This window comes from Typha angustifolia, chromosome 7 (assembly GCF_048772165.1).
Source record: "Typha angustifolia cultivar Huaian chromosome 7, ASM4877216v1, whole genome shotgun sequence".
Taxonomy (NCBI): domain Eukaryota; kingdom Viridiplantae; phylum Streptophyta; class Magnoliopsida; order Poales; family Typhaceae; genus Typha; species Typha angustifolia.
The window spans coordinates 11,314,131-11,339,153 of record NC_133245.1 but is presented as its reverse complement, the minus strand read 5'-3'; the positions used below and the strand labels follow the sequence as shown (position 1 = coordinate 11,339,153).

The 25,023-nt window shown below is 40.9% G+C and overlaps 2 protein-coding genes across 5 annotated transcripts in view; one reads left to right on the top strand and one right to left on the bottom strand.

The window, feature by feature from the left end:
• Window positions 1–25,023, bottom strand: part of LOC140762540 (ABC transporter G family member 28-like) — a 79,692-nt gene that overhangs the window by 8,672 nt on the left and 45,997 nt on the right. The window lies entirely within an intron of this gene.
• Window positions 2,001–5,984, top strand: LOC140762541 (uncharacterized). 3 transcript variants are annotated; one of them, XM_073100415.1, is made up of 3 exons: window positions 2,001–3,962; window positions 4,060–4,190; window positions 4,287–5,984. In XM_073100415.1, the coding sequence occupies exons 1-3, from the start codon at window positions 3,665–3,667 to the stop codon at window positions 4,650–4,652; spliced, it is 795 nt and encodes a 264-aa protein (XP_072956516.1). In that variant the 5' UTR covers window positions 2,001–3,664; the 3' UTR covers window positions 4,653–5,984. The 3 variants fall into 3 exon arrangements, 1 of the variants encoding a protein (XP_072956516.1); XR_012104731.1 differs by having other exon boundaries at window positions 4,060–5,984; XR_012104732.1 differs by having other exon boundaries at window positions 2,001–4,190.

Below are 25,023 nucleotides of genomic sequence, written 5' to 3'. Positions count from 1 at the left end.
TTGATCTCTTAGAGGTACTCCTTGGGTGAATGGTGGTGGAAGCAAGAGAGGCCTAACTCCAACAAGAGCTTTCACATCCTGGAAAACAGATGATCTTGCCCTTGTATAGTGATAAAGTGTAGGGAGGTCATACTAGTTATTTCTTCGATCTCAAGTAAGAAAACAAAAAAAGTCTAGAAATGAAAATCCAGCTGGGGCCTTCAAAGCATAAAAATACGGATCAACATCTTCCTCAAGCCTACCATAATAGGAGTAAAAAGAACATGATGGAGATTTTCATTTCTGTTATACTACTAAAAAAGCCATTCTGCAGAAGGCCACTGTATGCCCTTGTGTGCTTCAACTTAAAAGATGTGGGATTGGTAAATGCTTGGTTACACTCGAATGATCAAGGGCTATGATGAAGGGGCAAAGTAATTAATTGAGCATACTCCAAGGATGCTTGTTTAAAGTCTTGATCATTGATCTATCAATGAAATAAAGAAAAGAGATCCTCCAAAAATGCCATGAAAGGAGACTTTTCTTTTGAAGATATTCATATCAGAAAAGGAAGCTGTAAAAAGCTTGGATTAGGAAAGAATTTTGTGGTTTGAAGGAAGACGTCCAAGGCAGATTTATGCCAAACTTCATGGTTTAGGCATCAAATCAACATTTTTTTTTCATTTTAAGAAAGTTTATTTTCTTTACATCATTATGTAAGAATAGGAATTTGATTCCATTAGTTTCAGTGTGTTTGGGTAGGGTTAAATTAGGTGTCCATGGGTCCAAGTTGAAACTTTCTATCCATACAAAGTTTGACATTTTGTCAAATTAGTGTTTTTGGCCCCTATTGTCTATAAATAACCCTATAAACCTTTGGCAGAATTGGTTCAATCTATTATCAGTTAAATCTCAAGATCATTTGATCCCTTGGTCCAAAAGGGAGGAGTGGGATTTCTAATACAAGACTCTAAGGGATCTCCTATATTTGCAGGTGCAAAGGAGCTCTTTGGAGTGCCTTCGCTGGAATGCAAAGTGCATGGAGTGTTGGATGCAATCCGGATTGTAGTCAGGTTGGAGTTGGATTGCGTCATTTTGGAGTGTGATGCCCTTGACCTAGACACTGCTTTCAGGGTCAATGGAACCACCCATACACAGTACGTAATAAATAGGTCTACATTTTGGCCAAGGATAGCTGTGCCATGCCAGTAGAGGCACGACACTTGGTGTGCCGAGCCGTGCCGTCCGGTACAGCCTCGTGCCGGTCATGTGCCAATGTAGAGACTTTTTTTTAAAGAAAATTTCTATTTTCATCAATTTTTATCAAATCAACTTTACTTATTTTCTTAACAAATATGATATGACATGTAGAACCTATTTTTTAAACTTTTTCTTATTTTTATCAATTAACTTTTGTCATTTGTCATTTTTAAAATAACAACTTATTTGACATTTTTTAAAATTGGAATGACAATTCATTTGCTAAATCTAGACAACCATAGAGCTGAATTTATCAGAGACAGAAGAAAGGAAAGGGACCATCTTAAGCTCAATATGATTATAATCAGATGAGGGAAAGACTTGAGTCTATAGGTGGCAGGACATCAGGAGAGGTGCGCCCACAGGATGATATGAGTTCATCATCATTACTATCATATCAATCACACCCACCAGAGCCAGAACACCCTTATTATACTTCATATCCACAATCTGCATATGTTTATGGTGTGCTTGTGCCTGTGTTGATCATTCCCGTGTATATTCAATATCCATATCATATCATCGAAGAATTATAAAATTCTTATTTCTATGAAGACTGTGTCAAAACCAGAGAAAATAATAATAATAATAATAATAATAATAATAATAATAATAATAATTTAGGGGTTGAGAGAGGAGGGTGCACGTGCTCTGCACGTGCAGCCCCTCCCCTCTCCTTCTCCAGCACGCGTCGAGGCTGATAAGGGGGGGGGGGGGGGATTTCATCTAGTCCGAATCGGATTAGATTTAATCCTCTTCTAATCTATAAATTAGCCCTAATCCTCTCTCTCTTGAACCCCCCAGCCCTCTTCTCTCTCTCCTTCCTCCCTTCTTTCGCTTCTTCCTCACCGTCGGAGTCGTCGCCGTGGGATCGGCCAGCCGGAGTGTCGCCGGAGGAAATTGGAACCACTACCCTCCTCCCCGGTGAGCCCTCTCTCATCTCTCTAGTTTAATTTAAAATTAATTAGGCAAGCATGCTGCTGCTGTAGTAGAGAGTAGAGACTATATTTTATTTTAATTTTAATTTATGTTTTTTAGTTGCAGAGCTAAAATATCAATGGCTCCAAAAGAGAAGTCATATGATACCGACATTGGGTGGCAACATTGCAGCACTATTGGGCAAGATAAAAGACGCGTTAAATACAACTGGTGTGGAAAGGAAATGAGTGATGGTGTCAGCCGTTTGAAAGAACATTTAGCTGGAAGACAAGGAAATGTAGCAGCTTGCACTCAAGTGTCTTTGGAAGTTAGAAAGCAGATGTTGGCTCATTTAATTGGCAAAAAGAAGGATAAACAATCTGCACAACAAAGAGAGTCAATGATTCGTGAAGAATTGATGCATAATCCCGTACACATTGATGATGATAGCAGTGAGCAAAGTGAGGAGGATGAGGAGGACAGACAGATGAGGAGGGCAATAAAAGAGAGCAGAAATATGCATAGAGAAGAGGAAGAGATGAGAAGAAGCACTGGTGGTAATTTTCAGAGATCTAGATCAGTTAATATACGAGGAGAGAGAGAATATGGGGGCAGTAGTTCTACCCATAGGACTCCTGGTGTTACAGCAGAGTCTGAAAATATTGGACCAATGGATACATATCTTAAAAAAAAAAGGGGTCGTACACAGACTTCAATCAAGACAGCTCTCAAAGGAATTAAAAATGCAAAGAAACACATTGGTAAAGCTATCTCTAAATTTTTCTTCTACAACCATATTCCTTTTAATGTAGCTGATAGCCCTTACTATCACACTATGGTGGATGCTATACAATCAGTAGGGCCTGGTGTTCCCCCTCCTAGTTCAAATGATATTGCTACTAAATATCTTGACTCAGAGGTAGATGAACTTCATACTTATATTGAGACATTTAAATGGTATTGGGATGAATTTGGTTGTACACTGATGTGTGATGAGTGGAGTACACAAAACAGAAGAAATATAATTAATTTCTTAGTGTACTCTGGCATGGGGACAATATTTTTGAAGTCTGTGGATGCTACTGCTCATTTCAAAAATGCAGATTATATTTATCAGTTGATGGATGAGGTGGTACAAGAAATTGGTGAAAAAAGAGTAGTCCAAGTGATTACTGATAATGGGGCAAATTATAAAGCTGCTGGAAATTTACTGATGATTAAAAGACCTCATTTATATTGAACGCCATGTGCTGCACATTGTATTGATCTGATGTTAGAGGATATTGCAAAAGAGCCTGAAATCGACATGGTCATATGTGAAGGTCAGAGGTTAACAAATTTTATATATAACCATGGTTGGGTTCTTAATTTACTCAGGCAGATGACTAGTGGTAGGGAGATCATCAGATCCGGCGTCACTAGATTTGCCACTCACTTTTTAGCCTTGGAGAGCATCATGAGCTACAAGGATGATATTATGCGGATGTTTACATCATAGGAGTGGTCTATGAAAATTAAGAATATGAAACCTAAAGATAAATCTTTAGGTGAAACTTTGAAAAATATGGCTCTTGGAAATACATTTTGGGATAATATTACAATTGCCACCGCAGTATTTGAGCTTCTTGTCAAAGTATTAAGACTTGTAGACAGTGATGACAAGTCTGAGATGGGTTTCTTATATGAGGCAATGGACATAGCTAAAGAATCAATAAAAAAAAATGTGGGCCAAAGTTATAGGAAGTGGTGGAAGATGATTGATTCTAGATGGAACAAACAACTACATAGAGATATACACGCTGCTGGTAAGCATGCTTTTAAGTTTTAAGTTTTAATTTACTTTTATTTATGAATATTTAAAAATTTGAATGCTTACAATTTACAAATTTTAAATTTCTACAGGGTATTTTCTTAATCCAAGATTTCAATTCTCTAAAAATGTCAATAATGATAGTGAAGTCTTGTTGGGGGTTAGAAAGGTAATCAGCAAGCTTGAGCCCGATATTCATAAACAAATCCTGTGCGATAAAGAAGTGAGTTATGATTCAATTAAATAATTTTATTATTATTTGTTTCAAGTTTTAACTTTCAATATAATCAATAAGCTAATAATATATTTCTGATTTCAGATGGAGAGATATAGATTGAGAGCTGGGCAATTCAGTACTGCTAAAGTTGCTGCAGCTATATCTCATAACACTCCAGCTGAATGGTGGTCTATTTATGGATGGGAGGAGGCACCAAATTTGACGTCAATAGCAAAGAAGATTTTAAGTCAAACTGCGTCTTCATCACAGTGTGAAAGAAATTGGACTACTTTTTCCTTAATCCACACAAAAACACGCAACCGATTGACAATGGAAAGATTGGAGAAGTTAGTTTTTTGTCATTATAATATGAGATTGAGGGAGAGAAATTTAAGAAGAAAGGCAGAAAATGAACAACTGATTAATTTAAATCATGTTTTTGATGAAGAAGACCCCTTGACTCCATGAATCAGAGAAATGGAGGACAGGTTATTAGATGACAGAGATAACCCATGGTTAGATAAAATATTGGGAGAGACCACGACGAGGGCAGAGGCTGGTACGAGTCATAGTCCTGATGATACATATGGTGGTGAGATCGTTCCATCTAAATTTGTTGAGGAAAGTCAAGGAGGCATAAGGAGTGAAGACAGAGAAACTGAGGATATATATACATATCAGCGACGTCGTCATGAGATGCATTTTGGTTCCTATGATTATGGTACATCGAGTATTTATTGTTTGGAGCCATCACAAGATCCATATGCTAGTTATTATCCTCAGTATTCTCAGACACAAGATCCAAATACTGGTTATTATCCTCCTTAAACGCAAGTCACACAACAAGATCCAAATGCTGGTTATTATCCTCCTCAAACGCAAGTCACACAACAAGATCCATACAATATGACTAGTATGATGGAATCACTTTTTGAAGCATCAGGTCCCAGACATCAATATTTACAAACTTATGGTGATTATGATGATGAAGACTATAGAAATTTACGAGAACCAGCTCGGTATTCAACAAAGTTTTAAATTTTAAGTAAGTTAATACATTTTTTTAAGTTTTTAGACTTCATATGTGAGTAATTTTTGTTTTCTTATTTTTTGTCATTTTTCTAAATTTTTCTGCATTTTTAAATAATATTTAGAATTTTATATAATTAAAAAATAGTCCGATCCGATATGAACGGCCGATACGGCCGATACGGCCGATACGTATCGTTTTTCTGGACGGCCGATACCGATCCCGATTCCGATACTGGGAACCTTGATCAGAGGGTATCACCCTGTGATCAACACACTCTGTCTTTTCCTCTAACCGTTGAGAGAAGTTAGAGTCACCTAGGAAGTTTTCTCATTTTTCCTAGGACTATTCCCTAACCCCGCCAGAGTCACCTAAGAAAGTCACCGCAGTGATCTAACTTAGGACTTTCCCCTGGACTTCCAGATAGACTTGAGTCACCACGGAAAATCGCAACGATTTATACCGGGACTGTTCTCTAAGTCATATTAATACTAATCTCATTTTTCTTTTCACAAATTTCAATATTAGCACGAAGTATAGTGATGCACTGAATATAATAATAAAATGCACACAGAAAATAAAACAATTAAATTTTCGCACATACGGATGAAATAAATAGACTTGCACACAGAAATTGCAATAATTTAATTTTTACATATGAGAGTGAAATAAATAATTTGCATATAGAAAATTTACATGGTCTGACAAAAATACGAAATACAATAAAATAAATACGTGAGTGAACCCACTCACCTGAGTCTAGGCAAGACAACCAAAATCTCTAATCTCTAGCTCACGTACTGAAATTCACCACCTTAAATAATTAAAAAAAATATTCAAATTTTTAATTTGAATAATAACAATATTTTTAAAATTTAAAAACCAAAAATAACTAAAATGGGTTTAAAATTATCCATTGGATTGGGCTGGGCTGCTGGCCCGGCCCAATCCAAAAGAAATCAACTAAATCGGATTGGGCCAAGGCCCAGCCGAATTAATTGAATTGGGCTCGGGCTAACCCGTAGCCCACCAACTTAAGTGGTTCGGTTCGGGTTTGTGGATCTGAAATCCAAACCCGAACCGGACCCGACTTAAAAGGAAAAGGTGGTTGGCTCGGGTTTCACCCGAGCCTAGCCAACCCTTTTCTTCCCCCCCTCGCGACCGACGTGAGAGATGGCTGAGGGAGAGGGTGACCGCCGGCGACCTCTCGCCGGCGACCCCTTCACGACCACCTTCAACCTCTCCTCTCCCTCTCACCCTTCCTCTGTCGTCCTCACGAGGTGGAGGAGGACTCATCACCGACGGCCGACGCGAAATCCAACGCCGATCAGAGCCATGAGGACCTCGTAGAAGACATCTCCGACGCCAGGCTCGAAGCATGAAGCCTCCGGTGATGATGCGGTTGCGACTCGAAGCCGCCGGCCGGCCAGATTTGCCGATGAAGCCGAAAACCCCCAAAATTAGGTATTTCTAATCTATCTCTTTGAATTTAAATTAAACTAGATGGATGAGAGAGGGCTCACCGGGGAGGAGTGTGGTGGCCCCAATTTACTTCGGCGACGGTCCAGTAGGCCGATTCCACGGCGTGACTCCGACGGTGAGGAAGAAGCGAAAGAAGGGAGGAAGAAGAGAGAGAGAGAGAGAGAAAAGGGCTAAGATGGTTAAACAGAGATTAGGGTTTTTAATTTATAGATTAGAAAAGGATTAAATCTAATCTGATTCAGATTAGGTGAAATCCCTTCTCTCCCGCTGCGTACCGGAGAGGGAGAGGGGAGGGGCTGCACGTGCAGAGCACGTGCACCCTCCTCTCTCAACCCAAATATTTTTTTTTTTTCTGGTCCTAACACCTCCACTTAGGATTCACCTATTTACCTTTCCGCTCTTTTAGATTTTGTGCTTTAGATTAGAAGATTTTATTTTATTTTATTTTAGTTTAGTTTAGAGACTCAAAAACATTAACATTGTTTTTTTTTATTTCAATTGCATTTAGTAATAAAATTTTAATAAAGCACATTCTCATTTTATTTATTTATCTTGTCATCGTATACGTAGAGAGTATTATTAAGGCTTCGTGCATCTCAAGCATATTGAGATGCATGGCCGGTCATGATTCCTATTTTGGGTCGTGACACTATGTGAGACGTTATAACAAGCAATATTATCAATGGATAAGTTTTGAAGAATATCGACAGAATTTAACGCAACATTCCCGTGTTATTCTTGTGCTAGCAAATGAAGTCTTTGATCCTCTTCGTCATTCTACGTTCAACTAGATATTAGTTTTAATTATTGAACTATTATCAATTATGTATTGAATGTTATTATGTGTTCAATTATATAATGGAGTGTTTAATCATTAATATTAATTTTAATGAATGTATTCAATTATATTTTGTGTTGAATAATATTTATATTCAACTGTTGTTTTATCTTTAATAAAATAGGTTATTTACAAAAATAATTTAAAGATAAAACATTGTAATGTAGATTTTAAATTTTAATACATATATTTAGACAAAAAAATCAAAGATTGACATACCGAAGACTCAAAAACATCTCTAAATATCCTAAAAAAATTATTAAAAACATTATAGGGGGCGTGCCACTGGCACGGGTGCCGCTTGGCACGCCCCGTGCCGATGGTGGCGGGGCACGGCACGTGCCACTAGCACGGCCAACTGAAATTTTTGGCACTTAGAACTTTTACAAATACAACAGTATAACATACACTACAATAAGGCAATGCAGTAGCTGATTGGATAGCCTATAGTTGTAGGTTTTTTGAGTAACTGGTATTAGAAAAGAGGACGAGAAGACATGCCCAAAGGATTCTTCGATTTTGTAAATTTTGATACTTTTGGGGCTATAATGGCCAAACTAATGTAAGCAATTCAATCCGGTCCTCTCATAAAACAATAAAATAAAATAATTCAAGATATCTTCTCAAATTTTCAATTCAGTATTTCTCAAAAATATATGCCTTTGGTCTAGTATTTGTAATAATCAACAGATTAAAGAAGAGCTTCTTTTCAGTGTTAAATCTCGAATCAACATATTGAAGTTTGTATCATCTTCCTCAATGCTTCCCTGCATTAGTTGATATAAGGGTTTTTCTTGTTATGAGTTTTGATCGGAATCATGTCTTCATTTCGAACCACAAAACTTCATCCAAATACAAACTTGTTACAACCACTTTTTCTGACATGAATATTTAAAAAAAAATTGTGCTTTGTGATTTTAAAGAATTCTGGTCTTTATTTTGTTGATAGACCGAAAATTAAGGCATTATATATGGATTTGAGTATGCTCAATTGATTTGCTTTGCTACTGTGACTTTGTCTTCGTCTTCGCCGGCTACTCCCTCAACTGATCCAAGCGCCCGATGGGCCTCGCCTAGGAGTGTTGCTTAGTGTTTCTCTGACAGACCTCACCTCTTCAAGCCGGAAGCATTCCTCATCTTTTGATGGACCTCACCTCCAATCCGTCTACTATGTCCTCCCCCATCTCATTCCAGTGTTTGTGACTTTCGTTTGCAAAATCCATCTATAAGGAGGCCTTTAGGATGTGGTTGTCGCCATGCTGCGATGGGCATGTTCAAATCTTAGTTTCGCTAGTTTAGAGCAGAGCTTGCTCGACAAAATTATGAAGGGGTTGCTGAGCAAGACTTGGAGGAGCTAAGGGCCAAGGTTGAGGAGATCGACGATCTCAAAACCAAGGTCGCCATCCTCGAAAGGCGGTTGCATGCGGAGGTGCTCTCGCAAGGGACTCGCCTAGGCCACGTGTCCCCGAACCTCATTATTTCAGGGGTATACGAGATGCCAAGGAAGTTGAGAACTTCCTATGGAATATGGAGAGCTACCTCAAAGCCACACGATTTCAGGACGAAGACGAGAAGGTCCAAACAGCGACTATGTATTTCACCAACGACGCTATGTTATGATGGCGTTGACGGGCGGCAGAGATCGAGAAGGGTCTTTTCCATATCGACACTTGGGATGAATTGAAGCGAGAAATCATGCTGCAATTCATTCCGGAAAATGTCGAGTTCTTAGCAGGAAAGGAGTTGCGGAGATTGAAGCATAGTGGCACGCTCAAAGACTATGTCAAAGAATTCACCCAATTGATGCTGTCAATCTCAAACATGACAGAGGAAGATCGCCTATTCTACTTCCTCGACGGGTTGCAGCCAAGGCAGTACCACTGCCACACCTGGGAGCACTTAGTATCCTAGAAGAAGGAATGCCTTGCATGGTGCGGACAAGCGAAGGCCTCTACTTCAGTCCGAAGACACTCCCGGCCATGCAGTTGAACAAAGGGGCAAAGCGGGGCAAAACCATGTATCTTGCTACCCTCAGGATCGACGGTGTAGAGATAGTTGCTGCTGCTCCTATTCCTACAGAAATTACATGCATCCTTGAAGAGTTCAACGACGTCATGCCAGCTAAATTGCCTAACGACTCGCCGCCTAGCCGAGAGGTGGACCATGCCATCGAGATGGAGCCCAGTGCTAAGCCACCAGCGAAGGCACCTTACCGAATGGCACCACCAGAGCTCGAGGAACTGCGAAGACAGTTAAAAGAGCTGCTGGACGCGGGCTTCATCCGACCTTCAAAGGCACCATATGGAGCGCCCGTCTTGTTCCAAAAGAAGAGCGACGGAACCTTGCGAATATGTATTGACTACCTAGCTCTCAATAAAGTGATGATCATGGATGGCCGTGCTGGCGGCATACCGGCATGGCACGAGGGGTGCCGCACGGCAGCCCCCTAATAGTTTTGCCGCTCACCATCGGCCTCGTCGTCGAGTTACCCGTCGCCGATTGTCGCTCGCCATCGCTTCATCATATGCCCTAGCCCGAGAGAGAAAATATCGAGAGAGAAGAGATCTGGATCCACAACTTAAGTTTTAAAACCCTCCCTTCTCTCTCTCTCTCTCGCTCTCTCTTCTCTCTCGAACTAGGGCACTTGACAAAGCAACGACGACGACGACTGTAAAGGCAAAGGTGAGTATCCCTTACCTTTTTCTCTTATGACACGACCGGCAAATGCTACGGCACGTGCCGTGCCGTGCCAGCCGGTGGTCGGCACGGTCTGTGCCTATGGCATATGTCACGATCCGAAATAGGAATCATGACCGGCTATGCACTTCAATATGCTTGAGATACACGAAGCCTTATTAATACTTCATAAATGTATGATAGCAAAAATAAATAAACGAAGAAGATCTGCTTTATAAACTTTAAACTAATTGTAATAATTATAAAACAATGTCATTATTTTTGAATCTCTAAACAAAATAAATTTAACTTTTAATTTAAAGCATAAAATATAAAAGAGCGGAAAAGTAAATAGGTGGATCCTAAGTGGAGGTGGAGTCCGGGTACGTCTCGCTCAGTCACCACGCTGACTATTACCTGAGATAGATAAATAAATAAAAATAAATAAATCCATGAGCCAACAACTATAGCTCAGTGAGTGGAATCCACTCGAAAACCAAATAAATTTTAAATTATATTAATGTTGAATAAAATTAAACTAAAATCAATAATATCCATAACAATTTACAATAGGCATGCTCTTTAAATAATGACAATGATAATAATAGAGAGTCATAACTTGTAACCTTGCACAGTTTTAATCATGTTAGCATCTTTCTAATATTTACACTGTCATATGTCTCAATGGCTATATACCCTATGGATCCACATCAACTAGAAGTCTTCTTGAGATGACGCTCGGGACTTTTCTTTATAGTTGATCCGGTTAGGGTAATTGAATGGTATCACTATATGATCAACACATTCTGTCTTTTCCACTAACCGTTGAGAAAAGTTAGTCACTTAGAAAATTTCTCATTCATCCTAGGACTGTTCCCTAACCCCGTCAGAATCACCTAAGAAAGTCACTGCAGTGATCTGATTTAGGACTTTCCCTTGGACTTCTAGATAGACTTAAGTCACCACGGAAAACCGCTAGCGATTTATACTGGGACTGATACTAGTCTCAGTTTTCTTTTCACTAAAATTTAATATTTGTACAAGGTATGGTGATGCATTGAGTATAATGATTAAATGCACACAGAAAATATAATAATTAAATTTTGCACGTAAGAATGAAATAAATAAATTTGCACACAAAATTTACATGGTCTGACAAGGTACGAAATGTAATAAAAAAATAAATATGTGAGTGAACCCACTCACCGAGTCTAGGCAAGACAACCGAAATCTCAAATTTCTAGCTTATGTACTAAAAATCACCACATTTAACAATAAATAATAATAAATTTTTTAATTTGAATAATATCAATATTTCTAAAATTTTAAAAAAACTAAAAAGAACAAAAATGGGTTAAATTAACCATTGGATTGGGCTGGGCTACCGCTGGCTCGGCCCATTCCAAAAATAAAACTAATTGGGCTGGGCCAAGGCCCAGCCAAAATAAGTGGATTGGGCTACGGGCCTACCCGCAACCCACCCATTTAAGTGGTTCGGGTCGGGTCCTTGGATCCGAAATCCAAACCCGAACTCGAAACTAATAAGAAAAGGGTTGGCTCAGGTTAAACCTGAGCCCCACCTAAAACCTTTTCTTCCCGCGACCAACGCGAGGAAGAGAAGAGTTGAGGGAGAGAGTGACCGCCGCGGCGGTTCGACGACCACCCTCAAGCCTCTTAACTCTCTCTCTCTCTCTCTCTCTCTTTCTCTCTCGCGACTTCATCGTCCTCATGAGGTGGAGGAGAACCTGCGTACGGTGATCGACTTCATGATCGACGGCAAGCGAAGCCACGAGGCCAACGGCAAGACGCTTCCAGTGATGGAGCGACAACGACCCGAAGCCGCCGGTCGGTGACTCGCTGACGAAGACAAAATCTCACAAATTAAGTATTTTCATTTTACTTTATTAAACTGAAATTAAATTTGAGGGGTGAGAGAGGGCTTATCAAGGAGTCACGTGGTGGTCTCCGATGGCTCCGGCGGCACTCCGACAGGCCAATTCCACTGCGTAACTCCGACAGTGAGAAAGAAGAAAGAGAAGGAGGAGAGGAAGAAGAGAGGAGGCTGAAGGGGATTAAGGAGAGAAAAATTAGGGTTTAATTTATAGAGCAAAGATCCAAATCTAAATTAGATTTAGATTTGGCGGGATTTTCTGTGACTGCCTCATCGCGTGCCGGAGAGGGAGAGGGGAGGGGGTTGCACATGCAGAGCACGTGCACCCTCCTCTCTCAAACCCCCTTTTTTCCGGTTCTTACAGCATAGCCATCGTTGGTGATGATCAAGAACAAGTACCCAATACCCGTTGATTGCGGACTTGTTCGATCAACTTGGCGCAGTGAAGTTCTTCACCAAGCTGGACTTGAGGTCGCGCTACTACCAAGTGCGCATCATGAAGGGCGACAAGGCCAAGACAACGTACGTAGCTCGGTATGGTGCTTACAAATTTCTTGTTATGCCTTTTGGACTAACAAATGCTCCAGCCACCTTTTTCACCCCTTCCTCGACCGCTTCGTCATCATCTACCTCGATGACATCATCATTTATAGCCAAACTCTCGAGGAGCACGTTGAGCACCTACGATTGTGTTCGATGTCTTGAAAGAGAACCATCTGTACATAAAGCCAGAGAAGTGTTCTTTTGCCCAAGGAGAAGTAAACTTCTTGGGGCGTTGGATTAGCGATGGCGGCCTGAGTATGGACAAGGCAAAGATACAAGCAATCCTTGAATTGAAGACACCAAAATCAACGACGGACTTGCGATCTTTCCTTGGACTTGCGAATTACTATCGCCGGTTCATCAAAAGGTATTCAGCACATGCAGCCCCCTTGATAGATTTGCTAAAGAACCACCCATGGTGTTGGATCGAAGGATGCGTGGAGGCATTCACTCGGCTGAAAAAGACGGTGATGAAAGAACCAATGTTGCAATTGCTCGACACGTCTAAGTCCTTTGAGGCACATACCGATACCTCAGATTTTGCCATTGGCAGTGTTCTAGTGCGGGAAGGCCACCCTATTGCCTATGAAAGTCGAAAGCTGAATGATACTGAACATTGCTACACCGTTCAAGAGAAGGAGATGACCGCGGTGGTGTATTGCTTGTGGACATGGCGCCACTACTTGTTGGGATCAGAGATCACTGTCCGAACGGACAACATTGCAACGAGCTACTTTTAGACTCAGAAGAAGCTATCCCCAAAGCAAGCGCGATGGCAAGATTTTATTGCCAAATTCGACATGTGATTTGAATACAAAGTGGGCAGGGAGAACCAAGTAGCCAATGCCTTGAGCCAAAGAGCAGAACTAGCAGTGGTGTGCCAACTCCAAGGAGACCTTCTCAATCGCATTCGTGTTGGGATGAGCGAAGATCCAATGACAAAGGTGATGTCCAGGCTCACTGCAGAGGGTAAAACGCGACGATTTTGGCTTAATGACGGGCTAGTCTACACCAATGAATAACAAATATACATTCCTAAATAGGGGAACTTACGGAGGGACCTCATGAAGGAATGTTATGACACTAAGTGGGCAGGATATCCCGGGCAAAAGACGTTCGCACAACTAGAAGCTGCCAACTTTTGGCCTTGGATGCGCGACAACATCGAAGGTTATATAAGGACTTGTCTTGTTTGCTAACAAGACAAGGTGGAGCACCAGCCACCAATGGATCTTTTGGAGCCTTTACCTATGCCAAATCATCCATGGGAGAGTGTCTTCATGGACTTTATCTCAGCTCTACCCAAAGTTGGAGACAAAGGCTCGATTATGGTGATAGTCGACCACTTCTCCAAATACGGGACGTACATCGCTGCACTAACGGGCTGCACTACGGAGGAAGCTGCTCGCCTCTTTGTCACCAACATTGTAAAACTTTGGGGCATCCCTAAATCAATCATCAGCGATAGAGATCCAAGGTTCGCAGGCAAATTCTGGACCAAAGTCTTCAAGATCCTTGGGATTAACTTGCGATTTTCCACTAGCCTTCATCCGCAAATCGATAGGCAAACCAAGCGCATCAATGCCCTGCTTGAGGTGTCAAAACCAGAGAAAAATATATATATATATATATATATATAGGGGTTGAGAGAGGAGGGTGCACGTGCTCTGCACGTGCAGCCCCTCCCCTCTCCCTCTCCAGCACGTGTCGAGGCTGATAAGGAGGAGATCTCATCTAATCCGAATCGGATTAGATTTAATCCTCTTCTAATCTATAAATTAGCCCTAATCCTCTCTCTCTTGAACCCCCCAGCCCTCTTCTCTCTCCTTCCTCCCTTCTTTCGCTTCTTCCTCACCGTCGGAGTCGTCACCGTGGAATCGGCCAGCCGGAGCGTCACCGGAGGAAATTGAAACCACTACCCTCCTCCCCGGTGAGCCCTCTCTCATCCCTCTAGTTTAATTTAAAATTAAATAGGTAATTCCGAAATACCTAATTTGCGGAATTCGGCCTCGTCGGCAAATTTGGCTGGCCGGCGGCTTCGAGTCGCAATCCGCATCGTCACCGGAGGCTTCGTGCTCCGAGCCTGGTGTCGGAGATGTCTTCTACGGGGCCCCCGTGGCTCTGATCGGCGTTGGATTTCGTGTCGGCCGTCGGTGATGAGTCCTCCACCTCGTGAGGACGACAGAGGAAGGGTGAGAGGGGGAGGAGAGGTTGAAGGTGGTCGTGAAGGGGTCGCCGGCGGTCACCCTCTCCCTCAGTCATCTTTTCGCGTCGGTCGCGAGGGGGGGAGGGGGGAGAAAAGGGTTGGCCGGGCTCGGGTGAAACCCGAGCCAACCACCTTTTCCCTTTTAAGTTGGGTTTGGTTCGAGTTTGGATTTCGGATCCACAAACCCGAACCGAACCACTTAAGTTAGTGGGCTACGAGTTAGCCCGTAGCCCAGTCCACTTAGTTTTGGGCTGGGCCTCGGCCCAACCCGACTAATTAAAATTCTTTTGGAATGGGCTGGGCCAGCAGCAGCCCAGCCCAATCCAATGGTAAATTTTAAACCCATTTTTTTTAGTTCTTTTGTTTTTTTTAAATTTTAATAAATCCTGTTATTATTCAAATTAAAAATTTGAATATTATTTATTATTTAAGGTGGTGAATTCTAGTATGTGAACTAGAGATTTGAGGTTTCGGTTGTCTTGCCTAGACTCAGGTGAGTGGGTTCACTCACGTGTTTATTTTATTGTATTTTGTATTTTTGTCAGACCATGTAAATTTTCTGTGTGCAAATTATTTATTTCACCCTCATGTATAAAAATTAAATTGTTACAATTTCTGTGTGCAAGTCTATTTATTTCATCCGTACGTGCGAAAATTTAATTGTTTTATTTTCTGTGTGCATTTAATTATTATATTCAGTGCATCACCATACTTCGTGCTAATATTGAGAATTTTGAAAAGAAAAATGAGACTAGTATTGATATGACTTAGAGAACCGTCCCGGTATAAATCGTTTGCGATTTTCCGTGGTGACTCAAGTCTATCTGGAAGTCCAGGGGAAAGTCCTAAATTAGATCACTGCGGTGACTTTCTTAGGTGACTCTGGCGGGGTTAGAGAACAGTCCTAGGAAAAATGAAAAAATTTCCTAGGTGACTCTAACTTCTCTCAACGGTCAGAGGAAAAGACAGAGTGTGTTGATCACAGGGTGATACCCTCTGATGACCCTAACCGGATCAGCTATGAAGAAAAGTCCCGAGCGTCATCTCGAGGTGACTTCTAGTTGATGTGGATCCACAGGGTTTAGACCCATTGAGATATATGACAGTATAAATATCAAAAGATGTTAATATGTTGAAAACGTGCACGGTTATAAGTTGTGACATCTCTCTATTGAAAACGTGCACGGTTATTTATTCTCATTTTATTTATTTATTTTGTCATCGTACACGTAGAGAGTATTAATAAGGCTTCGTGCATCTCAAGCATATTGAGATGCATAGCCGGTCATGATTCCTATTTTGGGTCGTGACATGAGGAGTACCGAAGGCATTACATGAGTGTCAACCAGCAAGACTAGGTATATGGCCCAATTTTGCTACAATATGCAGCACAGCGAGGCATCGCATACTAGCCGTTTTGAGCTCACAACGGGACAACAACCACTTGCTCCGCATATTGCTGCTGCTAGAGAAGCTTGTCGCAGCCCAAATGCCACTCAATTCACCGCTGATCTCAAAGAGAAGAACGAGCTTGCGAAGGCCTTCTTAGAGAAATCTGCACGGAAGATGAAGTGGGTTGATGCCAAGCGAAGGCATTTGGAGTTCGAAGTGGGCAATCAAGTTCTTGTCAAACTTCAATCGCACTAGATCAAGGCCTTTCGCAAGGTCCATAAGGGGCTCGTTCGTTGATACGAAATGTCATTTGCAGTTGTTAAGAAAGTGGGCAAGGTGGCCTACAAACTAGAGTTAACTCTAGATCTCAAAATCCACCCAGTCTTTCATGTCGGTTGCCTCAAACCTTACCATGAAGATTTAGAAGACCACAGCCGCGGAGTGTCATGGTGTGCCCCAGCAATGATGATATCCGCACTTGACAAAGAAGTTGAAGCCATCCTTGACTCTCAAACGTTGCGACATCGAGGAGTCCCACCAACCACTGAATACTTAGTGCGTTGAAAAGGATTGCCACGCAGTGAAACAAGTTGGGAAAAGATGAACTTGCTATGGCAATACAAAAGCATCATCGCAGATTTTCAGAACTGTCACGCAGCTAGGACGACTACACATTAGGTGGGAGAGAATGTGATATCTCATCGAAGTTTTGGTCGAAACCGTAGTGCTAAAGGCATCAAAAATACAAATGACTAAGCTAGACCTGAGGGATACTATAATAATTCGACAATTTGATCTTATCAACTGCTAAACAGATCTCAAGCTTATCTACTACTAGATAGATAAAGGCAAAAAATGACACCTCATTGATCTTATCCCTTCCCTTCTAAATATCTAGGATAGATATTTATTATGGTAACTTAGTAGCTAAGTTTTTTTACCTATATAAAGGGCTTGAATCCACTACTTGTATTTTATCTAAAGTTTGAGTAAATGAAAATGAAGTGAGACTTCATCAAGATTGCTTCTCTCTAAGGTTAGTGAAAGCTTTCTCCCTTTCTTACTTCCATACTGACTTTACTTCGAGGCTTCATCTTGCGAAAAAGTTAAAAGCGCCGCATAGACTTGCCAAAACACTCAAAAACGTTAAGTCCAAGTTCGTGACAACGTGCTCTTTTACTTAGCTCATCTGTTCCGCATTCTTTTGGGCCAAAAGCTTTCTTGATCTATGTCAATCTTATCAACCTCATGGCATCCCCTTTTCTAAGAAATCATTCTCCTCATGAGGTTCCTTTTCTCTGTAAAGCCAAAATATAGTCACATTTGTGTCTTTGGTAGCAATTGCTTTTTTCTTTTCTCCTTATTAATAAACATAACGAATTGTCAGCCTAATTTGTGCGATGTATTCTTCTTGGCTATAGCTCTGAGCACAAATGATATCATTGTTATAATCCTATAACTCATCGTCTCCGCATTATTCATGATGTACATTCCTAGAGGCTACCCCCTACTATTCTAATGAGCCTCATAATCTTGTTTTTCTTGAGATGCCACCTTCCTCTCCATTTTCCCTTGAGTCTTTGCCTGCTCCATATTCCCTTGAGGAGTTTGCTGTTGGATGTCCTGACGATTCTCCCTTATGTCATCCTCCTATCATTGTGTCCGCCCAATCATCTCCACCTTATCACCATCTATGCCTTCTCTTCTTGCCTGTGCTGAAGGTCCTCACAGATCCTTACGTAAGCATATGCTCCTTAGAGATATGGTTATGCTGATGTTGCGTGCTATTCCGCTGAGTTTCGTGGTTCTTAGACAGCTCTTTATTAAAATTATGAGCCTAGTTCTTATCAGAAGGTTGTAGTTTATCCTAAGTGGCGGTATGCTATGGATGAAGAGTTTCTAGCATTTGAGCATACCTAGACATGGGATGTGGTTCTTTTACCGAGTGGTGTTGAGCTCATTAGTAGCAAAAAGTCAAACAATGGTCTATTGGTTCACTTAAGAGTATAAGGCAATGAATAATGAGGAGACATTTACCTCTATTGCCCAGATGACTACAGTTCGTACTTAGTCCATTGTTGGCCTTTGTACTAGATGGATGTGATAAATGTCTTTCTTCACGGTGACTTGTTTAGGCTAGTTTATATGCAACTTCTGTCTAGCCTGTTTGTTCCTTCCTCTCATGTTTGTTGGCTTGATTGAACTATCCATGGAATTAAAAAAGGCACCTCGTGCTTGATTTGAGCAATTTTGTCGAGCAGCTGTAGAGGCATGCTATGTTAAAAGGGCTCATGACTACTCTATGTTTATGCAATCCTTACCGCAGAGGTAGGTAATTCTCCTACTCTACGTAGATAATATATTATTATGATCATCACCGTCAAGCCTCTACAAAAGCACTTGCCTTGACAATTTTAGATGAAAGACTTGGGTCTTCTACGTTATTTTCTGAGCCTTAAGATTGCTCAAGGTGAGATAGGCATACTTATATTTTAATAAGAGTATGCATTTGATCTGATTAGTCGAACGATAATATCTTATAATATGACAGTAGATTCACCTCTTGAGCATCATGTGAAGCTTTATCTTACAGATGGTGTGCTTTTGCCGGATCTGACTAGGTATAGATAGCTTGCGGGTCAGCTTGTGTAGTTATGTACACCAAACCAGATATCGCTCATGTCGTTAGCATAGTTAGTTTGTGGCAGCTCCTCAATCTAATCATTCATTATGCAACACTTCTTCAGATTCTTAGATATGTGTAGTGGACACTATCACACGTTCTCTTTTGATTTCTACATAATCCTTTTTCGATGTTGGTTGGGCTAGAGATCCTACTACTCGTTTGTCTACCACTAGGTTTTGTTTATTTTTTGGAGATTCTCGTACCTCCTAGCACGCAAGAAGCAAGATATGATCTCTCTTTCTGGTACTAAGGTAGAATATAGCGTGATGTCCACCACGGCCAAGGAGATCAATGTTACGATCTTCCCTCGAAGAGGCTCGTTCCGATCCGCAACCAGTTCTGAACAGAAATTAGGACAGAACTTTCGAGAGATATTTCGGAGGATCTAGCTATTGGATCGAAGAGAGATTTGGATATATTGTAACTCTAGAAGAGAGATTTCTAATGAATCCAAATCTCAAGAACCGGATGATTAGATTCGGAGATATCGTCGTATCAATAATCAGAGGTCGGGATGGACAGATTTGTAAGAGAGGACTTGTCAGAATAAAAAAAAAAAAAAATTGGGGGTTGAGAGAGGAGGGCTGCACGTGCAGACCTCTCCAACACGCAGCGAGGCGTAGAGAGAGAGAAATCACGCCTAATCCAGATCGGATTAGGTCTAGATTTCTCTTCTAATCTATAAATTAAAACCCTAATCTCTGCTTAACCATCTTAGCCTCTTCTCTCTCTTCTTCCTCCCCTCTTTCGCTTTCTTCTTCCTCACCGTCGGAGTCGTCGCCGTGGAATCGGCCTGCCGGAGCGTCGTCGGAGCCAACGGAGACCACCACGCGACTCGTTTGTAAGCCCTCTCCCACCCATAAAATTTAATTAAAGTTAAATAGGGTAGATCGAAAATACCTAATTTGGAGTTTCTTCGGCTTCAAATCTGGCCGGACGGCGGCTTCGAGTCGCAGCCGCTACCTCTGGAAGCACCTTGCTGTTGGCCTCGTGCCGTGGGCAGTCGCCGTTGGAGCCCTCGTGGCTCCGGTCGCCGTCGGTCATGGGATCGAGCATCGTTCGCGGGTTCTCCTCTACCTCGCGAGGACGGCGGCACCGTATGGGTGTTGGGGAGCTAAGGGTGCGGCCGGCGAACCTTCGCCGCGGCGGCCGCCGGCGTCTTCCTCTTCTTCTTTTTCTTTTTCTCTCTCTTTTCCTCTCTTTTTCTCTCTCTCTTCGGCTTGGAGAAGACAGACTCGGGGTCTGATCTTCTCCCTTTTAGTATTTGGATTCGGGTCGGGTTGGATCCGAATCCAAGGAACCCGACCCGGTTCCATTAGCTAATTAGATTGGGCCTTGGCCCAATCCATTTAAGAAATAGTTGGGTGGGCTGCAGGCCAACTGCAGCCCAGCCCAACTGATTTAGGTTTATTTTAGCCCAAATTAATTATTCTTGGGTTAAATTGTAGAAAGATTTTTAATAATTGTTTTAATTAAAAATGTTATTGTTATTTATTATTTAAGGTGATGATTTTTAGTACGTGAGCTAGAGATTTGAGATTTCGGTTGTCTTGCCTAGACTCAGGTGAGTGGGTTCACTCACAAGTTTATTTATTGTATTTCATATTTTTGTCAGACCATGTAAATTTTCTGTGTGCAATTTATTTATTTCACCCTTATGTGTAAAAAAATTAAATTGTTGCAATTTCTGTGTGAAAATCTATTTATTTCATCGGTACGTGCGAAAATTTAATTGTTTTATTTTCTGTGTGCATTTAATTATTATATTCAGTGCATTCCTATACTTCGTGCAAATATTGAAATTTGTGAAAAGAAAAATGAGACTAGTATTGATACGACTTAGAAAACAGTCACAGTATAAATCGTTTGCGATTTTCCCGTAGTGACTCAAGTCTTATTTGGAAGTCCAGGGGAAAGTCCTAAATTAGATCACTGCGGTGACTTTCTTAGGTGACTCTGGCGGGGTTAGAGAACAGTCCTAGGAAGAATGAAAAAATTTCCTAGGTGACTCTAACTTCTCTCAACGGTTAGAGGAAAAAACAGAGTGTGTTGATCACAGGGTGATACCCTCTGATGACCCCAACCGGATCAACTATGAAGAAAAGTTCCGAGCGTCATCTCGAGATGACTTCTAGTTGATGTGGATCCACAGGGTTTAGACCCATTGAGATATATGACAGTATAAATATCAAAAAGATGTTAATATGTTGAAAACGTACAAGGTTACAAGTTGTGACATCTCTCTATTGTTATCATTGTTATTATTTAGAGAGCATGCATATTGCATATTGTGATGGATATTGTTGCTTTTAGTTTAATTTAATCAGCATTGATATGATTTAAAATTTATTTGGTTTTCGAGTGGATTTCACTCACTGAGCTGTAGTTGTTGGCTCATGAGTTCTATTGTTTTTTTTGTATTTGCTTATTTATTTCAGGTAATAGTCAGCACGACGCCTGAGCGAGATGTACCCGGATTCCACCTCCACTTAGGATTCACCTATTTACCTTTCCGTTCTTTTAGATTTTGTGTTTTAGATTAGAAGTTTTTATTTTTCTATTTTTTAGTTTAGAGACTCAAAAATATTAACATTGTTTTTATTTTAATTACAATTAGTAATAAAATTTTAATAAAGCACATTCCCATTTTATTTATTTATCTTGTCATCGTATACGTAGAGAGTATTATTAAGGTTTCATGCATCTCAAGCATATTGAGATGCATGGCCGGTCATGATTCCTATTTTGGGTCGTGACAGGACTCCGAACTAATTTTGGGATCCGTGGAAGGAGGCACGTACTTGGGATAGTGGTGGTAGGCCCGCTTTGATAAGGTGGCACCGGTAGATAAGGTGATGATAGAATGTTAGAGTTAGTGGTTGTGTAGGGCTTTAGGGAATAGTTTAGGGAAGAAAGGAGGAAGGAAAAGGTGGGCTAGGTCAAGGGGGGCGGTCAAACGAGAAGGTAGGCAGCTCGACCAAGACTGGTGGTTGGCCAAGCTTGGTGATGGTCAAACAATGGAGGAGGATTGAGAGAGGAAAGGAGATAGATTGTGAGAACCGAAAAAAAAGAGGGTTGAGAGGAGGGTGCACGTGCAACCCCTTCGCTTCTCCCTCTCCGACACGCGACGAGGCAGTCGCAAATATCTCGCCGAATACAAATCTAATTTAGATTTGGATTTTTGCTCTATAAATTAAATCATAATTCTCTCTCTCTCTCCTTAACCCCCTCAGCCTCCTTTCTTTTCTCTCCTCCTTCGTTTTCTTCTTTCCTCTTCACTGTCGAAATCACGCAGTGGAATCAACCTGCCGGAGTGCCGCCGGAGCCATCGGAAACCATCACGTGACTCCTTGGTAAGCCCTCTCTCACCCCTCAATTTTAATTAAAGTTTAATAAGGTAAAATGAAAATACCTAAATTGGGTTTTGAGGCTTCATCGGCAAATTAGGCTGACCGGCGGCTTCGGGCTACTGCTGCTTATGCTCAAGAGCTCCAAGTCGTTGCCCTTACGTCATGGTTGCCTTCTGGGAGAGACCTCGTGGCTCAAATTACCGTCGACCATGAGATTAAGAATGTTGGTCGTCGTCGGCAACTTCTCCACCTCGTGAGGACGACAAAGTCGCAAGAGGGAGTCGAGGGGCTTGAGGTGTGGTCGTTGAATTGTCGCCGGCGAGGTCGCCAGCGGTCTCTCTCCCTCTATTCTTCTCTTTCTCGCGTCGGTTGCGGGAAGGGAAAAAAAAATCTGGTTGGGCTCGAGTTTAACCCGAGCCAACCCTTTTCATATGGTTTTCGGGTTCGGGTTTGGGTTTGGATTTTGGATCCAAAGACCCGACCCGAACCACTAAAATTTGGGTCGACTGCGGGTTAGTTCATAGCCCAATCCATTGTTTGGCTGGGCCTTGGCCCGGGCCCGATTAGTTAATTTTTTATTTTGGAGTGGGCCGGGCCAGTAGTAGCCCAGCCCAATCCAATGGGTAATTTAACCCATTTTAGTTCTTTTTAGTTTTTAAATTTTAGAAATATTAATATTATTAAAATTAAAAATTTTTATTATTAAAGGTGGTGATTTTTAGTACGTGAGCGAGAGATTTGAGATTTCAGTTGTCTTGCCTAGACTCTGGTGAGTGGGTTCACTAACATATTTATTTTTATTACATTTCGTATCTTGTCAAACTATGTAAATTTTCTATGTGCAAATTTATTTATTTCATCCTTATGTGCAAAATTTAATTGTTATATTTTCTGTGTGCATTTAATCATTATACTCAGTGCATCACCATATCTTGTGCAAATATTAAATTTTAGTGAAAAGAAAAATGAGACTAGTATTGGTACGACCTAGAGAACAGTCCCGGTATAAATCGCTTGCGGTTTTCCGTGGTGACTCAAGTTTATCTGGAAGTCTAGGGGAAAGTCCTAAATCAGATTACTGCGGTGACTTTCTTAGGTGACTCTAGCGGGGTTAGGGAACAGTCTTAGGATGAATGAGAAATTTTCTAGGTGAATCTAACTTCTCTTAACGATTAGTGGAAAAGACAGTGTATTGATCACATAGTGATACCATCTGATGACCCTAATCGGATCAGCTATGAAGAAAAGTCCAAAGCGTCATCTCGAGATGACTTCTAGTTGATGTGGATCCACAGGGTATGGACCTATTGAGACATATGACAGTATAAATATTGGAAAGATGTTAACATGTTGAAACTGTGCAAGGTTACAAGTTATGATTCTCTATTGTTATCATTGTCATTATTTAAAGAGCATGCCTATTGCAAATTTTTATGGATATTGCTGATTTTAGTTTAATTTTATTCAGCATTAATATAATTTAGAATTTATTTGGTTTTTGAGTGGATTCCACTCACTGAACTATAGTTATTGCTCATGGATTTTTTTTTTTTTTATTTATCTATCTCAGGTAATAGCCAGCGTGGTAACTGAGCGAGACATACCCGGACTCCACCTCCACTTAAGATCCACCTATTTACTTTTCCGCTCTTTTAGATTTTATACTTTAGATTAGAAGTTAAATTTATATCGTTTAGAGACTAAAAAACAATGACATTATTTTATAATAATTGCAATTAGTTTTAAATTTAATAAAGCAGATCTTCTTCGTTTATTTATTTTTGCCATCGTACACTTAGGAAGTATTAATAAAGTTTCGTGTATCTCAAGCATATTGAGGTGCATGGCCGATCATGATTTCTATTTCGGGTCGTGACGTAGATGAACTAGGGTTTTAATAATCCAAACCTCTCCAACTCACGTGCACACCACAATATTTATAGGTGGCTCCCTGACTTGACTCGATTAGCCGGATCGAATAGGCTCAAGTCTGACTAATCCACCTAAGCAACAACTCATCCATATAAACAATAACTAATGCACATAAGCAAAGGATTAGAAAGCAAAAGCACCTAACATAGGGTTTAAATAGCAAAGCAAACTAATAAGCAATTACAAAGAAAATAAATAGATAACTAGCCAGGGGGCTGGATGTTAAATGCCCATGACCTTTCTCTGGGCACAGAACTCAATGGGATTGAGTTCGTTCTCACAGCTGGGTCATAACAACCATTCACTTTCGCCATCTATTGAGTGATATAGCTGTGTCTGGTCCTGTTGCTACTGCTCTTTGTTGTGATAATGTGAGTGATAAACAGATTGTAAGCAATCCTGTATATCATGAGTGATCTAAACATATTCAGGTGGACAACACTTTGTTTGATATCAGTTTTTATCTGGCACCTTCAGTCTTCCTCATGTATCTTCTACTAAATAGATAGCTGATATCTTCACTAAGTCTCATCCAACTCATCGTCTTAATTATCTTATTAGCAAACTTTGTATGTTTGTCCAACTTGAATTTTAAGTAGTCCCTTATATTGTACCAATGAAACACCTTATATTGTCCACCATAAGTGCCTCAAATCCTCCCAAAAGTAAATGTCAAAATGTCGTCAGCAAATTTAATGAGGGCTTGTTAATGGATGACTGGCCTAACTCTCCGATACTTCACTAAAAAGTACTAAGTTGTCCTTTTAGGCTTTTATCTTTGGAGTTTGGGTTGTACCAGATTAAGATGCTTAA

Excerpts from the sequence above, each read along its gene's own strand:
- LOC140762541 (XM_073100415.1), top strand. The coding sequence starts at position 3,665 with ATGAAAATTAAGAATATGAAACCTAAAGATAAATCTTTAGGTGAAACT. Across the intron at positions 3,963-4,059 it reads TAGAGATATACACGCTGCTG|GGTATTTTCTTAATCCAAGA; the intron begins GTAAGCATGCTT and ends AAATTTCTACAG. Across the intron at positions 4,191-4,286 it reads AAATCCTGTGCGATAAAGAA|ATGGAGAGATATAGATTGAG; the intron begins GTGAGTTATGAT and ends TTCTGATTTCAG.